At 35.9% G+C, this 17380-nt stretch overlaps 2 protein-coding genes across 3 annotated transcripts in view; one reads left to right on the top strand and one right to left on the bottom strand.

Annotated features, from left to right (window-relative positions):
• CTNNA1 (catenin alpha 1) overlaps window positions 1-17380 on the bottom strand; it is a 72675-nt gene that overhangs the window by 31528 nt on the left and 23767 nt on the right. The window contains exons 8-9 of the mRNA XM_081943893.1: window positions 4074-4154; window positions 2831-2983 (exon numbers count right to left, since the gene is read on the bottom strand). Coding sequence (XP_081800019.1) covers window positions 2831-2983; window positions 4074-4154 — 234 coding nt within the window. The remainder of the gene's footprint in view (window positions 1-2830; window positions 2984-4073; window positions 4155-17380) is intronic.
• LRRTM2 (leucine rich repeat transmembrane neuronal 2) lies at window positions 2973-16615 on the top strand. Of its 2 annotated transcripts, XM_081943896.1 has the most exons (4): window positions 2973-3024; window positions 10631-11175; window positions 11453-13008; window positions 15167-16615. In XM_081943896.1, the coding sequence occupies exons 2-3, from the start codon at window positions 11172-11174 to the stop codon at window positions 12997-12999; spliced, it is 1551 nt and encodes a 516-aa protein (XP_081800022.1). In that variant the 5' UTR covers window positions 2973-3024; window positions 10631-11171; the 3' UTR covers window positions 13000-13008; window positions 15167-16615. The 2 variants fall into 2 exon arrangements, with proteins under 2 accessions (XP_081800022.1, XP_081800021.1); XM_081943895.1 differs by having other exon boundaries at window positions 11453-16615.

Here is a 17380-nt window from a genome sequence, read left to right as displayed (position 1 = left end):
ATGTATGTATGTATGTATGCATGCATGCATGCATGGAATTATACTTTGGAGTCTGAAACTAAGGTGATGGAAAGTTGCTCCTTTCAGGGGAGGCATAACTTTTGGCAGGTTTGCTCTTCTGAGCTCTGACTGAATGTTAGGCTTCCAGAATAAGCACCACCAAAATATAGTTCCATCCAGTGGAGTTCATCAGAATAGTGAAGAACCTGACAACAAGCATTTGCTCAGGAAAGACTGCATTAATATTTCATGTGATCAAAGTCCAGAAGTGATACTGGTTTGCCTACAAACTATAGATAAAGCATTGTTTATGACTGGGCTGATGGTCAACACTTCAATAAAAAAAATAAGTGCACCCAAGACCACAGTACTGTAAGTAATGTCACATTTTAATATGGAAGTGATAATGAAAACAGCAAAGAATGATTTTATTGGCTTGGCAGCACCAGATACTTGTTCCTCTGGTGGGAGTTGAATCTCCCTCTAGTTGTTATTTTTAAAGGGGCTGTCACTGTCTGTGTACTTGTCTATTTCCATTCATCCTTTAGTTGAAAGTTTTTCACCTTCCTAAGCATTATATATCGTTCAGTTTTAGGATAATAAACTTCATGAAGATCTTGTTGTTTTTGTCCCTTGATACAAATATGCAAATAAGATAAAGAACCAAAGCATATACCCCATGTACCAAAGGAAGGCAGAAGGTAGAACAGGATTTACTAAATCACGAAGAATTTATTATTAATCTACTTCTTTCCGATCTGTCATAAATCATATTGCTAAGATGAAGAAAACTGAGGTAGGGGATTAAGAAGAGATTTCTGTACATGAAAAGACTCTATTCCCTTAATCTCCGGTACTAAAAATAAGTTTCTGGACTCAAATGCTAAAGTCTAATTTTGTGTTTTCTGTCAAGCACTGACTGATGGATTTTAAGGTTCTCATAAAAGTAAATAAGAAAGTCATTTGCCATCAGTCTGCATTCTGTCTATCCTGTCACGCACTGTTTTATGAACTAGGAAGGAACATTTATAGAAATCGACGACTAAAACATTTTTCATGGTAGGGAAGAGAGAGATATGTACTTTTATGAGAACTCTCCTAATCCAGAAATAATTAATAACTTGGAATAGGGAAATGCTTCTTATAGTGCAGACAAGGCAAATTAAATTTCAATATAGTTCTCTAATAATGCTTTTTGTCAAATTTGTAATTATCCTTTCAGAATCTGTCCATTACATTTTAAGAGGCATGGATGGCCTCAGGCTGACTATTGCTGCTACCAATAGTCTGATGAACAAGTTTTCTATTTACTTTCATCTTCCCAGATAAAATAGTAACGAATGGATAAGTATAAGTGCTTTTGTCTAAAATATTTTGTGCCAATTTGAGCTAATGTGTTGGGTAATCTAGAATGTGATCCAGTCCAAGTACAGATAAAGTCTTTGCATTTTGCTTTGAAATTAATTAACAATTACAAAGGAATAAGGAATTAGGGTGAAGTGCAAAGACATTTTAAGTCTAAGAATTTATTTGCATAAAATGTATTATGCTTAGCTATTTCGGTAAGCAAGTGGATTTGGGGTTTTTGTTTTGGATTGGGGGTGGTAGGATTATATTTCCAAGGTATAATACATTCTATTCCCAATGGGCTATAAAAATCAATTGTCAAAAAGGGCTACTAGAGCATTAAGTACTCCAAATAAATCAGCTTCAAGGTACTGGTTACCATCTTCAAAGCGCTCCATGGCACAGGGCCTAGTTACCTGCGGGATCGCGTCCTGTCCCATACATCCCTGCGACCCACTCGCTCACACAGGGAGGGGCTACTCCGGGTGCCGTCCTCTAGAGAGTGCCAGGGGGCGGTGCCCAGGAGTAGGGCCTTCTCTGTGGTGGGCCCTACCCTTTGGAATGACCTCCCCCCAGACATCCGGACAACAACCGATCTTTGCTCCTTCCGTATGAAGCTGAAGACCTACCTGTTTTGTCAAGCCGGCCTGGCATAACGTTACAATCTTGCCACCCCAGGTCATTTTATAATGGGAAATTTTGTTTTTAATATTTTTGGGTTTTAAACTTTGTAAGTATGCTTATTTATGGACTTATTTTTACCTCCTCTGCACGATATATGGTGCTATCTTGATTATTGCTCTGTACGTCGCCCCGAGTCCCTGTGGGGAGAGGGGGCGACTAATAAGTTCAATAAAATAAATAAATAAATAATAATAAATCCATCAGGTTGATATTTGTAAAGTTGTAACTCATAGTTATTGGCTATCCTTTGTGAAAAAAGCTAGAGTGAAAATTTTTTTTTATGTTGCTTATAGAACACTTACAGTAAATAACTTTTCTCAAGGACTGGATTTTCAGTTACCCTCATCTTTAAACTTTTGGGCTAAGGTAAACAAGTCAAGCTCATAATATTCATGCATGTTTACTTATTTGAGAAATGATGAATTAACAATTTGTTCATCATCTTAAGCTGTTTTGAACACTTTGCAGTCATTTCTAAATTCATAGATTTGTTCAGAGGGTTGTTATTTACTTTAAAACCTTACACTGAAATTACATGAGTGCTTGCACTTTAAAAGAGAGATAACTATTCTATTATAAATATTCATAACTGTCTTTTTAGTTGCGCCCTATATAAACTACGTATTTTTCTCAGTGCTTCAGATAATGTATTTCAAAATTCTTTCCACAACATAGAAATAAACTGGAGATAATTCACTGAAAGAATTTTGCAAAGGGGCTCAGGATAAAATACTTCAAAGAAGGCATAATCTATTTCCCACAATGCCCATGTAGCATCCAGATTTAATTATCACAGTACCTCAATCAGCTTGTTGGCATGTTCACGGAAAACCTGTGCATATTCCTTAACTTCTTTCTCATTCCCATTTTTAGCAGCTTCAATCAAAACAAGGAGTGGCACATTTGTTTCCAGAAAAGAATCTGAAACATGGTCCATAACTGCTTTACGGAGCTAAGGAGAGAAATCAAAACAAAATTAAGTTGTTGAACAAGGTAAAATGCTATTTTCAACTTCTGCATTACTAAATGCAGATCCTGCATTTTCTTCATTTTACCAGTGATCCTTCTATTAAACATATGTGGCCTTTCATTGTGAAGAATCATTTCAATGTAGGTAGGATTTTGTTTTTGAAATCTCAAAAAATTACTTGCTTAATTACTTTCGGAATAGACCTAGGTCAAAACACAGGTTCAGCTTCCGTTTTGGTGTGACCAAGGACAAAGATATAAAACTGCTTTAACTAATGACTCTAATGATTAAAAAAAAACTAATGTTTTTTTTTGTAAAAGAGAGTTCATTCATTGTTATAGTAGGGAATGGTAATCTATACTGATCCCCAAAGCATCTGTCAACAGCTGAACAAGTGACCAAGAACGTCTAGCCATTCACTGCCTAGCCCTCTGTATTATACACATCTGATATCACTAAAGAGATTCTATCCTAGATGACCATTTCCTTGATGGTTGTGCATTAATGTTTTTTGAGGTGAGGAAAGTAAGTGTCTAATCTTAACTTGACTTGATGGAAAGTTGACTCAGCCTTCCATCCTTCCAAGGTGGGTAAAATGAGGCCCCAGGCTGTCGGGAGCAATATGCTGACTCTGTAAAACCGCTTAGAAAGGGCTGTAAAAGCACTATGAAGCGGTATATAAATCTAAGTACCATTGCTTACTCTCATCTCACAATAATCCCCATAAGGACTGCTGCTAACAGTTGTGGAGAAAAGTCCTAGGTTCTCCTGCCCAGCTTATGGCTAATATGTCTGGGGTGTACAGGGAAGGTCAAGATTTATTGGCAGCATTGGCTTTCCCAGTTTCATCCTGTCACTGGGCTGGGAGGAAGAGAAAAAAATATTATACTCATGAATGGTGATAGAATGAAGAAAGCATCATACTCTAGACTTAAGGTTAGCTTGCCCAGTTTTAATTACAATCCAAGCATTTAGCTGTCTATAATTGACAGATCTATAAAAAAATGGCTAGAATGATATGCTATGTACATAGCAGACTACATGAGCATTTAGTACACATTTAATACTATACCTGTCTACGCAAATCCCTTGTTTTTTTTGTCATTTTGTCTATTGCCAAATTGAGGGCATCGCTTCTTTCTTTGCGTCCAGCCTAGAAAGTCAAATAAAGCAGAATTAAATTATTATAATTATACAATAGCTCAAGTCTAAATTCCATGTCTTTCCCACTCATTCAGCATCAATGGCAAACTGAAATCAGCAGAGGTGTTGTATATCAAAACAGTAGTATTTAAGAAGTGTTTCTGGACAGATCTAGAAACTGGAATACAAAATTTGTACCATATATCTGATATTGCACATAGTTTAGATTTTATATTTGGCTTCCTTAATTGCACTTTATAGGTTTATTAAGAATGGATTGTAACAATGTTCCTAACCAGCTGTCTGAGTCAATTGCTTTACTGTATTCATTTTGCACCACACCCAGGAAGCTGCTATACAGTCATTTGTGAAACAGTAGCATGGTTAGATTCAGACTAAAGAATGAGGCTGGTTTATTATAGAAAAGAAATGTTGCCATCAGTCATGATGGGCCCTTGAAGAAGTCCTATTTGCCTAATGCAGCGATGGCGAACCTTTTTTGGCTCGCATGCCATAAGTGGGGGGAGCGCAGGGGGGGGGTCGTGTGCGGGCGTGCCGCACCCATAATGCAATGAGCGACCCCCAGTGTGCATGTGCGCACTACAGGCTCCCCCCCCCCCAGTTTTACATGCTTTTTTCGTCCTCCCCAGGCTCCAGAGGCTTTATAGGAGCCCGGGGAGGGTGAAAACAAGTGACTTCCGGTTTGCTCGGAGGATCGTTTTGAGCGTTCTGAAGGCGTCAGGGAAGCCTCCGGACGGTCCCTGAAGCCTTCGGAACGCTCAAAACGATCCTCTGAGCAAACCGGAAGTCACTTCCGGTTTGCTCAGAGGGTCGTTTTAAGTGCTCCAAAGGCTTCAGGGACTGTCCGGAGGCTTCCCTGACACCTCCGGAGGGCATCCTGGGGGGCGGGGGAGGCTGTTTTCGCCCTCCCCAGGCTCCTATAAAGCCTCTGGAGCCTGGGGAGGGCGAAAAATGGCTTTAAAAAAGGGTGAACTCAGCTGGCCAGCTGACAGGGCAGCGCCTCGCGTGCCTTGACAAATGGCTCCGCCTGCCACCTGTGGCACGCGTGCTATAGGTTCACCATCACTGGCCTAATGCATATGATGGACAAATTTCAGCACTTTAAAATATGCACAACTACGTAGTATAGGACCCATGGAAGAGATTAATTCTTAGACACAATCCTTTAATGTAAACTATAATTTTTCCTATTATAAGACATCTTAGAAGATATACTTTAGAGAGATGTCATTTTAAGTATCTTCAGAATAAAGCAATAATGCTTTGTTATATTTATTTTATTTATATATTTAGCACAGATAATGTGTAAAATCACTGCTGCAGGGTGTGCACATAATGGTACAAAGTATATAATTATGTTCAACAATTTTTGTTGAGTATGCTTAGAACTGCACACTTAGTTCCTGTAGATTTCTAGATTTGCTAGGTGTGGTGACTCGCCAGTAACATAGAGGGAGATGTTAAAAAGAGGCTAAGCTTAGAATTCCTGCACTGCAGAAAGCAGTGCAGGCCTGACCTCCCCTCTCACCAAAAAAATAATAAAAAAAAAATCCCTGAAGCTTTTTGAACGATCCCAAGAGAAAATGCAATCAAGTCAGGTGAGATTCTTGTAAGATAGGTGACTAACAACAAAACCTTTGTTTGAGACTACCCACAAACAATTCTGGTTATTTGCACCTGATACTAAAGGTGGCTTGTACATTTCACTCTGACATAACATGGTTGTTTAGTTTCAGTACAATTAACCACGATGGGCTATTCAATAAATCGTAGTTAAACAAGGCATAACAGAACAATATATGAATCCAGATGCAAAATTAGTTGAATTAAAAGAAACCTGAATGAAGCTGAACCTCTTAATTACATGGACAGATTGTTCTAACTCCCAGGAAAACTGATAATCTTGTTTGATTAAATAGCCCTTAGGGATCTTTTTCTGATTGGTTCCACCTGTTTAGAAGTGATCATCTCTTACAGAAAATGAGTCATCACTGCTTTTACTTAACTTAGCAATTGTTTCTGTCCCCAGTTATTCCTTAAACTCCTTGTTGCCAACAGCTCATGTGTCAGGTTTGCAAATTTGGCATCTGTCTATAACATGACAATCTTTGTTACATTATGACAGTGTAGAGAAGGACTCACACGAACCTAAGATTCTGTGTCCACATACATGAGTGCAAAAAGTCAAGTGAAATGGAAGGTATCATATTTCTCAAGAAAAACGTTTAGTACTAATAAAACACAAGGCCCCTTTTTGTACAGGTGGCAGTATTGTACTAGAAAAAACATCTGTTGAATTTCACTAACTAAGCAAGCAGGCTATGCCTATGCTAGGATATAAGGCTGGTTATTTTTATTTAAAATATTTTCAAAAGAAAACATGACAAACATTAGTACCTTTGAGAGCTTGTAAGTAAAAAGGCAGGATAAAAATAAACTAACATGGATAGCAACATTTTCCAGGAAATAAAACATTCCGATACAACAGAAGATGCAAATAATAATATGTAAGTACAGTAACTAGCCAAACCAGATTATGTTAAAACGAAAATATGCATCTGGCAAAGAAATTCTGTCCTTACATCCTTGCATCCAACGCAAGTACAAAGTTGTAGGTTTGGCATCAAGTCTGTTTTATCATACCCTTTACAGGTATTTCCAATTCCTATGGATAATGGGATTGGGAAACTGTAGCTATGTCAGGCAACAAGGAATAGAATTATGCTGCCATGATACATTGTGCAAACATTTTATAAAGGGATCCCCTTTAGAAATTCAAACTTAATCCTCATCAATCTGAATGCTAGATTGCCTGGATATCCTATGATAAGCAAGCTTGGTTTTTAATCTAAGGCAAACACATTACTGTATTTCTAATCCGAAATAGGCATACTCTAGCTGACTCCATGTTTTTCTGCTTAAGAGTTATTGACTATATGTCACAAACAATGAATTGTGCTTTGAAAGGATTGAATCTCATAAAATGAAGACAATTTCCAAAAGCTGGATTCAAACCAACGATCTGCTTCCAAAACGTCTATACACCTATTTGTTTATAATACAATAATTCATGTACTATAAGTGAAAGTTTAGACTAGCAATAGAAGTGGAACTATGTTTGAGCTAAGATTTAAACTTATATCATTATATAGTAAGATATTTTTATTGTATGACATTGACCTATAATATATATTTTAATGATGTGCACAGTGTCAGGTGGGTAGTCTAGAAATATAATAAACAAATGAACATGCAAATGGAGGAACCATTCCTGTTTTTACGCATGTTCCTTTTGAATATACTACCAATGCAGTGGTGGGTTCTGGATCCTGTTGCAACCAGTATGATTGCAATTGGGCCCAGCGTCCTCCTCACGGACTCATGCGGCGCGAGTGTGCACACGCGCATGTATCATACCGTCTTGTGACGCCTCTGCGACCCACCAGCTGCTCGGTGGAGCATAGCGCAGGCGCTGTACGAGTGTGGAGAAGCGCAAAAGACTTTAAAGACAGGTAAGGAGCGCAGGTGGGCGGGCCCTCCGGAGCACCGTACCAGAACGGTATCCGGTGCTCCGGGCAGCTCCAGTATGCCTGTACCGAGGTGTACTGCCTGCAACCCACCACTGTACCAATGTATAATAATTCTTCTGGTCATACATAAGATTTTACCTAAGAGAAACTACAGTACTATCCATTTTGGACAAAGTTTCTTGGAATTCTAATGTCTATTGTTTAAAATTGGAAGCGAAATGGTTTGGCTTTTATCTTGCAAATCATTTATAATCTGAATTCCCAGGCCTACAAAAGCTAGCTATGTGCAATATTAACCTCATTTTCTTTAGTTATTCATTACTATCATTTTGTTGAAATATTTCTCTTTAAACTTCACTTTAAGATTTTCCCTTCTTTAGTTGCCTTTGCAAATACATGGCATAGTTATTTCTACTTTTGCCTTCCTTTAACTCTTCTAAGATCTGACCAGTTAACTAACAGCAGCCAAATGGCCTACTCCACTATCACAAGGGCATCAGGAAACTGCAAGAACAAATTATGAGAGATTTCCACATCATAGAAGCAACTATATCCAGATATACTCTCAATAATCTAAATTGTTCAATTCAATTGCATAAAAAGACAGCAAAACTGGGAGGAAAATAAATGACTTTCTATTTCTATTCTATTATCCCTCCCCCCCTCTCTCTCACACACACACACACTACAGCTCTGTATGGCAGAAAGGGTGACCACTACTTATCGTCTTCTGACTTGGAGATACTCATTGTTTACAAATGGAGGGCCAATAGTTCTTTTTTCAGTTACCTTGTCCCCTCTCCTCCAGTTTGTTCCCTTTTTCTTTTTTCATTCCAAATATGACTATCCCTTTTTCACACCCCTTTCCCCATCCCGCTTTTCTTTTCTTTTTGCTCTTCAGCTGGAATGAAGATGTTTGCATGCACTTGCATCTTTATGCAAAATGGAATACTTTGTGTGCGCAGACACAGAGAGAATCAATTTTAAAAAATGGAGTGCCTTATTTTACATACAACTAGTGATTCATTCAGTTTTAGCTTTTATCTTTTTTAAGATTGTGGCTTCTGGCAAGTATCTATAAACCAGACTAGAAATATGTCATAGATCCTTTGGAAGGGGAAAAACCCTCCAAGACCGGATTCAGTAGAATATGGTATACTTAAGTCTGATATAGTAAAAATGAATGCATTAAATATAATAACTGAGCATGCTCAGTTTTTTTCATCTCTTCATTTCTCAAACATTGTCTAAAATTTAGGTCTCTTCCTTATGTGTACCTCAAATATTTGGAAATGACTATGTACGATTTAAAAATATGAGTTCCAAGATCTAAAATAAAAAGGACTCAGGTAAGGTAGTGGCGTGTTTAGGACTTTAAGATAGCCATGGAGCTGCCTTTCAGTAGGTATTTTGGAAGTCTGGCATTTAATTTCAAAACCACACCTCTGTGAACACATTTTCCTTCCCAATCAAAAAGTTCAGCAGAATGTTGGATCTGATTTGGAAATTGCAAAGCGAAGTCTCTTGGAAGTTTTTTTTATGACAGAACCAGACATAAGATGTCCACATCCCACTGTTTTTGATCTAGAATAGGAACGGACTTCTTCAGATAGAGACCAGCTCAAACTCCTTCATCTTTTTTTCAAGAAAGGAGTACTTTGTCTTATTTTGTCAGGTCTGCTAACTACTAATCACTACTTCAAGTCAGAGCCCCTTTGGACTTTGTGTGCTTCCTTGGTTGCTGTTGAACAGCTTCCACCATTCTAACTGTGGATAGACAAGCACAGATTTTGGCTTGGCTAGTGAGATCTGGTAAAACCTGTAGACAGCTTCCCCCACCCCACCAGCCAAATCTAAAAATTCAGATTTAATAGTAATTTTTTTCTGAAAAGTACTGCCTATTCAAAATTCTTCTTGATATATTATCTGCCATAAATATGTGATCAAGAATTCTGCAAGTGTTAGGTGAAAAGGAAGTAATTTCCGTGAGAAAAATAGGTGTAGAAAAAGTAGCATAGTCACTTACACTGCTAAATCATAAATATGGTTTTAACATCATGCATGCATGCATGCATATATGAATATATACATACATATGCATACACTCACACACCAATATAAAACAATTACAGGTTACTTTACAAATTAAAAAATTACAGCAGTGACAGAATCATATTCAAAATATAAAGTGTGAAGTTAGGTCCTATTAGCATTAATTCTTATTAACTGAAAATTATGTTTCAATGTTGCCAAATATGGATAAAACTATATTACCATTTCCAAATAAAATATTTACTAGGTTATTCACATTATTTGAACTGATAACTGCAAAGCCAAGCATGCAGTTAAATGCTACCACCTCTGGCTCACTCTTCAGTTCAATTTAAGAAGTAAAAGAGCTGCATATTTAATAATTAAAGATGGTACTGTCCTGTACATTTCCAGGGACTCACTCATTTAGAATGGGATCCACGTATGTATTGAGCATGTATACATGTTTCTAAATTCTGTCTGAACTACCCAGATAAAGAATCATCAAAGCCCAGTGCAATTGATTTTTACACACAACTTTACATTTTTTAAAATCTTGTCTTTTTAATATAAGCTATGCATTTATAAATATATTCCCTTAAAAAAACTTATAAGTGAATTCTACTAATTTCTAAAGTACTATATGATGTGCGAATTTTTCCTGTTAAGTTGTTTTGAGGACTCTGTGTGTGTGTTTGTGTGTGTGTGTGTGTGTAATGCTCTTATGTACTATTTTTACAGTTTTCATACAGAATACCAACACAAATATTAAATCACAAAAATCAAAACTTGTACAGTTTTAAGATTGTAGTAATAAGCATGTAATCTACCAGACAGATTCTTGCAAAATCATTCCTATCTCCTGGATATCAGCTGAAGAATTCTTACTTTTTTTTCCTCTTAGTGGTAGTCTAATCTCACAATTGAGAGTTTGCACTATAGTGCCTTAAACTGCAAAAGCTTCTGGAAAACCCAAACAAAAAGGAACGTCACAGGGTGACGTCAGTCTATATACAGTTGTGTGGTAGCAGCACATAAGCAAATGCGTTCTGTACCTTAGCCCTGAAAGCTTTTCAGCAAATGCATTCAAGCGACTACAGAGGCTTCTCTCAGTGATAAGCTACCCATCTGCCATCAACAAGTTAAGAGTAAAAAAGCCATAGCTGTGGAAAGCGTTTGCAATTAAGCAGCTGTACAGTTTAAGAAAACCTGCCAATCAACTCAGCACTGATTCAGGAATTAACAGATCTGCTACTGGAAATCAAGGTCATGAATTCAAAGGGATATATTGGAAATGGGATGTGAAGCCTTTTTATTTACTACAAAATCAAAGAAGAGTAAAGAGAGTAAATGATTTAAAAGCTGTCAATGTTAGAGCTTTTTACAGACTCACGGTGTTGAGTCTAAAACTACGACTGAATGCAACCTCCAACGTACTCAAAAGAATGGGTAAGTTTGCATTATTTGACTTGTTTTATAATGTGCAGTTAATCTTGCTTTTGAAATGTACGTTTAGGAAGCAGTACTTTTTTAAGGCTGGGAAACTGCTTATCATTAATTTCAGTAACTTAGATATCGCTACCAAGAATTTTTAAAAAAATAAGAATTAAAGCTCCAAAGCATTTTAATGCATGCCATTATTTGCAGCAATCTTTCTCCTCTTGTTCTAAGCATACATCTGATAAGAATATCCTATTTTGTTGTTTCCCTGAATTATATTCTGCAGGCTTACATTTCAAGTGGCCATTAGGGGCTCCTATGCTGGCAGCAGTATATGCAATGAGTATTGTTTTTAAAATGCTGCCTGCCTTGGGCACGGCTTGTCCACCAAAATGCCGTTGTGAGAAGCTGCTCTTTTACTGTGACTCTCAGGGGTTTCACTCAGTGCCAAACACCACTGACAAGGGCTGCCTAGGTTTGTCATTGAGGCACAATTTTATTATGGAACTTGAAGGGGATCAGTTTGCAAGCTTCAGTCAACTTACCTGGCTTCATTTAGACCATAATCAAATTGATACAGTAAGAGAAGATGCTTTTCAAGGACTATATAAACTCAAGGAATTAATTTTAAGTTCAAACAAAATATCTTATTTACCAAACACAACTTTCAGCCAGCTGCTTAACCTGCAACATTTGGATCTCTCTTTCAATCAATTATCTGCTTTGAATCCTGAATTGTTGTATGGTCTTCGTAAACTGCAAATCTTGAGTTTACGGTCCAATTCTCTGAGGACTATTCCAGTCCGCCTGTTTTCAGACTGTCGTAGTTTGGATTTTTTGGATCTGAGCACAAATCGCTTGCGAAGTTTGGCGCGCAATGGATTTGCAGGATTAACCAAACTAAGGGAGCTTCACCTAGAGCACAACCAGCTGACGAAGATTAACTTTGCTCACTTCCTTCGGCTAAGCAACCTGCACATGCTCTTCTTACAGGGGAATAAAATTAGCAACCTGACCTGCGGGATGGAATGGACTTGGAGCACTTTAGAAAAGCTAGATTTGTCTGGAAATGATATCAAAGCCATCGATACCACAGTTTTTGAAATAATGCCTAATCTTAAAATTCTCCTAATGGATAACAACAAGCTAACCACTCTGGAGTCCAAGGTTTTATATTCACTTAAAACCCTAACGACTGTGGGTCTCTCCAGCAACCCCTGGGAATGCAGCCCCAAAATATGTGCACTAGCTACATGGCTCAGTGGCTTCCAAGGTCGGTGGGAATACTCCATCCTTTGTCATACCCCAAACCATACCCAGGGAGAGGATATTCTAGATGCAGTTTATGGTTTTCAGCTTTGCTGGAATTTATCGACTGTTGTTACACCCATTGCTACAACTCACAGAGCTCCAACAACTGAATATACAAAGCGAATAAGCTCCTCAAATTTCCATGTGGGAGATAAAGAAATTTCAACCACCACAGGCATACCCTTTACCACAGAAGAGCAGATGCCTGAACCAAACAATGTCATCTTCACCCAGCAGGTAATTACAGGAACAATGGCTTTATTATTTTCTTTCTTTTTTATCATTTTTGTAGTGTTCATTTCCAGGAAGTGCTGTCCTCCCACATTAAGAAAAATTAGGCAGTGTTCAATGATTCAAAGCCACAGGCAACTACGATCTCAAACACGGCTGCATATGTCAGATATGTCAGACCAAGGACCATATAATGAATATGAACCTGCCCATGAAGGACCCTTCATCATCATTAATGGCTACGGACAATGCAAATGTCAGCAGTTACCCTATAAAGAATGTGAAGTGTAATATCTACAGGTAATCAAAGAACACAAAGGAGATAAACTTATTTTAAATTGCAGGGATCTGATACATTTTTAAAAAACTCAAATACTGAGAAAGCCTAGATTTTTCTAAGCAACTTGTTTTGAGTGATGCAGTAGTATTTCAGGGTGTTTTTTTTTTTAAATAAACCCACAATATTTTCAGTGTTTAAATAACAGTGTTGGCATTACATTTGCATTCCTGATGTTTGGAATCTAAATATGCTCAGCCCAAAATATGTATATTGTTTCATGTTATGTAATTATATGTGTAATTTTTTTATTTTTTTACTCCCAAGCCTCCAGATATAATTTAGAAAAATAATTTGGATGAAAATATTGTTGGGTATCTATTTAATGGACTTAAAGGGGGGGGGATATTTTACCAAATGATGCATTGTAATTACAAAATTTTACCAACATTTCAGCCAGTTCATTGTTTCATGAAGTACATACTAACCAAAAAAAACCAAAAAGGTAATTTCCTTAAAAGATTGTTCTGTCTTGTGATCTACAGTACAAAGGTGCAGAAAAGAGATTTTCCAGTCTACTACAGCATGGAATTTTAGTACCATTTTAACTCCATAGTAAGAATTCAGAATACTAAATGTGTTGCAAATTCAGAATATAGCTACTGCCACTTCTGAATGAAGATCACATTAATTACTTCAGAATATTAACCTGCTACAGCTATTCAGTAGCATTTAGTGTGGTTTCCAAATATTACATGAGCTTCAACTTTTGTGAAATCTGTCCTAACTTTAATGGGATACATTTCATACCAAGGAGCAACATATAAAGAAATGAACACTAAGGATTTTTTTAAGCAAAAAAGCCCTCTTTCTTTTCCTCAACATGTCTAACTGACTACTCAATACCAGAACACTATTTTATATATTCATTACTATTCCTCTGGCATCGAATTATTCTCACAGAATGAACTCTCAATTACCACTGTTAATTCCAACACTGGATAATTGAAACACCAATCCAATATTCAAGGAGAGGGCACTACTGATTGCAATATAATTAATTAATTTAATTACACTTGTGGAAAGAGTAAGAACTTTTAAAACTCAGATTGGTTTTTTTTTTCTGGAGAAAGATTATAATGTCATTTAAAATAGGACAACATTTTTCTGGAAAGCAAATAATAAATTCTTGGATCTTAAAAATTCTAGATTTAGTGTTTATGAAACTTACTTTACTACACATTTGTGTAGTTTAAATGTAATACAATTAAAAGATTATTTAGTACAACTCTCAAATCATGAACACATAATCAAAGGTATAATATTTTGAAGAAAATGTACATATGTAGATCTAACCATCATGCCAAGTTCAACAATGACATTTGTTAGTGGGGAAAAGAAATATTGATGCTTGGATTCTTTAAATCAGTATATAATATTGTATATTGTACTATGGTGAAAGGTTTTCAAACAAATCATCATTTTTCTGATGCATGTGCTATATAAACATCCTTGAATAAATATTGCAAAGGTTTGAACAGGGTGAAAAGGATGGAAATTTCAGACTTTAAAGCCAATGCATCAAATCCCAATTTCAAGTTTTTTAATCGGCATTACTTTAGCTCAGTATATTGGATTCTATTACTTAAATCTCTATTACACCAAACTATTAGGAAAAAGTAGATAAAATCTACAAATCCTCTACATGATAAGCCATTGTCTTTCAGCCATATACAGCATATTCTATGCATCTGGTAACTAGATTTTATCTGCATTGAAACATAATATCTATTAAGAATTTATGTTCCACTTATCAAACTCAGAACTGCCTATGTTTTGGTCTCTATTTCCATCTACTAATTTAACAAGAACCCACTGTGTGTAAGCAAATTGGTTTGAAGGTGAAAGGAGATGTATAAACTGCAAAGATTTAGAAGGCAACTGAGTATAAATCCAATAAAAACAAAAACAAAACAAAACAAAGTAACAATTATGTTAACATTTACATTCTAAAAGAACATTTTTTCACAGCATCTTAATGACATTTGTATCTCATAAGATACTCCATCAGAATACAGCCCAACATTATTTCATCAGCATTACTTAACTACTATATGAAGTTGCAACAACTGGCTTACTAATTGGTCAAAACCCTTTGTTATTACTATCCCTTCTCTTCAGGACACTTCACCTAAATCAGGAGATGCTGCAGAAATTACCAGCAGCTAAGAGATTTATTTTATCCTATGTCAATTTGTTCTCTTTTTCTTCTGAACTACCTGAAAACACCTATACAGTATAATATAATTTTCATAGTCATACAAGATTTGAGAATAAAATTTTTAGCCCTTTAGCTAGTATCTCATATTATCATGCCTACTGTTTTAATCTAAAGAGAAAGTGCAGGACAATATTATGCATTAATTCTATAATATCAGTCATGTAGGCTGTATGGTACAGTTATATAATTACCAAAATATATCAGCTGTAGACCAGTTTGGTTCTAGTTATGTTAATTGGATTTCTCTACTCTAGTTTTCCTTACGAGTCTAAAAAGAGGACATTTTTTAGTGTGACAAAACTAACCGCTACTGATTCCACATTCAGTAATGCAGCAAGTATTATTTAAGACTCTGACCAGTCCCAATATGTATTTTCACACTGACAAGGTCATCAAATAAAGAGTTTGAATATATGCAAAAGTCATAGACAAAATATTAACATCACCTGATAGCAATTTAAACAAAATTTTCAGTGACCCCATTTGATTATTACTTATTCATGGGAAGATGGGTATGATATATCCTTGGCAAAGATCCAAATGCTGAATCATTAAATAAAAATTTAGGTGATATGCAAACCTGTATGAATTAATTCTAAACTGGTGTTAAATTAGGAGGCTATTGATCACACCCAGCCCAAAGCATCGTATTTCTCCCAAATGCTTCAACCAAAGCTGAAATGCAGATTTTGCCATTTTTCTTTAGCAGTCCTTAACAGAATGCCATCTTGAATTACTTCAGCTTCTATAGTTGATATTTCAAGTGATGGTTACAACAGTCCCAGAAGGAAAATAAATAATGGAGCCATCACTTATCTTAGCACTGTTCAATCAGTCCTTGAACATATAAATTATTTCCATTATTTCAGAAAGCAAAGGTTCCTGCAAGCAAGTTCCTGAATTAAATGTTCTCTGCTACTATGGGAAGAACAAATTGTGATGGTTAATTATGTTCAATATCACCTTCCAGTCCAAGATCCAATACAAAGACTGAACTTTATAAGCTTTTACCTGGCATAGTATTGTACTATAAATTCATATTAATTTAATATTGCAGGGCATATTTAGTGGGGGATCTTATTGAGACATCATATAATATAATACAAATCATGTCATCTAAATGAAAAGCAAATAATGGTAATATCTGCATCATCGATTTCAGAGATATATACTATACTTCTATTTCAGTTATCATTCTAGCTTCCCCCTTAAATTTTTAAATGTTGGAAATATTAATAGAAAATTCAAATGGTTTCTACTAGCAATATTCCAAGTGCATTTTCGATGGTGGTGGTGGGGAGTTCATAATGCAGTAAGTGCAGTGTACAAAAACATTAAAAAAAATCTATACATTATAAAACTAGAAGCTGACTCTTTCTTGGTGCCCTTTCAAAATAAGAAACTGTGAATTTCATTTTCTTTCTTGGTTATAAGTATGCTTATATCTTTCCTTATAATACAGATTATAGGAAAATCTCTTTTTGGAATGAGCATATTGTTTTGCTTCCAAGATATAAATATGATGCCCTCGTGTTTTGGTATTATCAATGTCACAGTATCATGATATCAATATCAAATAGACATTATTTTGTTATAGAAAAATTCCATATCACAACCCTCAAGATTTTTCATAAGGATGACAAATTGTAGAGGACTCCCTTTTTTAAATTCCAAGAATATATTATTACATTTGAATGGGCTCAGCATCATTAAATCAAATACTTTCACAAATTTTCATATTCTTCATGTTCTCATCTGAAAATTATTTATGAGGAACACATGTTGGGCATAACTTTCAGTTTTATGTGCTAAGATTACTGCAATTTCCTAGGGTGTTTCATAAAATGAAGAAAAAAATTTCAGAAGATTTTTTGGCACCTCTGAATTGGACTCTGTCAATAGACGTAAGGGAATGTAAAGAGATTAGTTTGATAATCTCATGTTATGAATTATATTAATCACCTGTTATTCAACATGATTTTACTGAAATCACTACATTGACAGAGTAGAATCTCAGAGATGACCTTCCAGAATACATGTGAAAAATCTTTTTTATATCAAACACCAGATTTTCCAACATAGTCAAATTGATCACTTGTACAACAAAATCAATC

Source organism: Natrix helvetica, assembly GCF_964273705.1.
Source record: "Natrix helvetica genome assembly, chromosome: 2".
Taxonomy (NCBI): Eukaryota; Metazoa; Chordata; class Lepidosauria; order Squamata; family Natricidae; genus Natrix; species Natrix helvetica.
The sequence above is the reverse complement of the archived record's forward strand: the minus strand, read 5'-3'. Positions and strand labels throughout refer to the sequence as shown.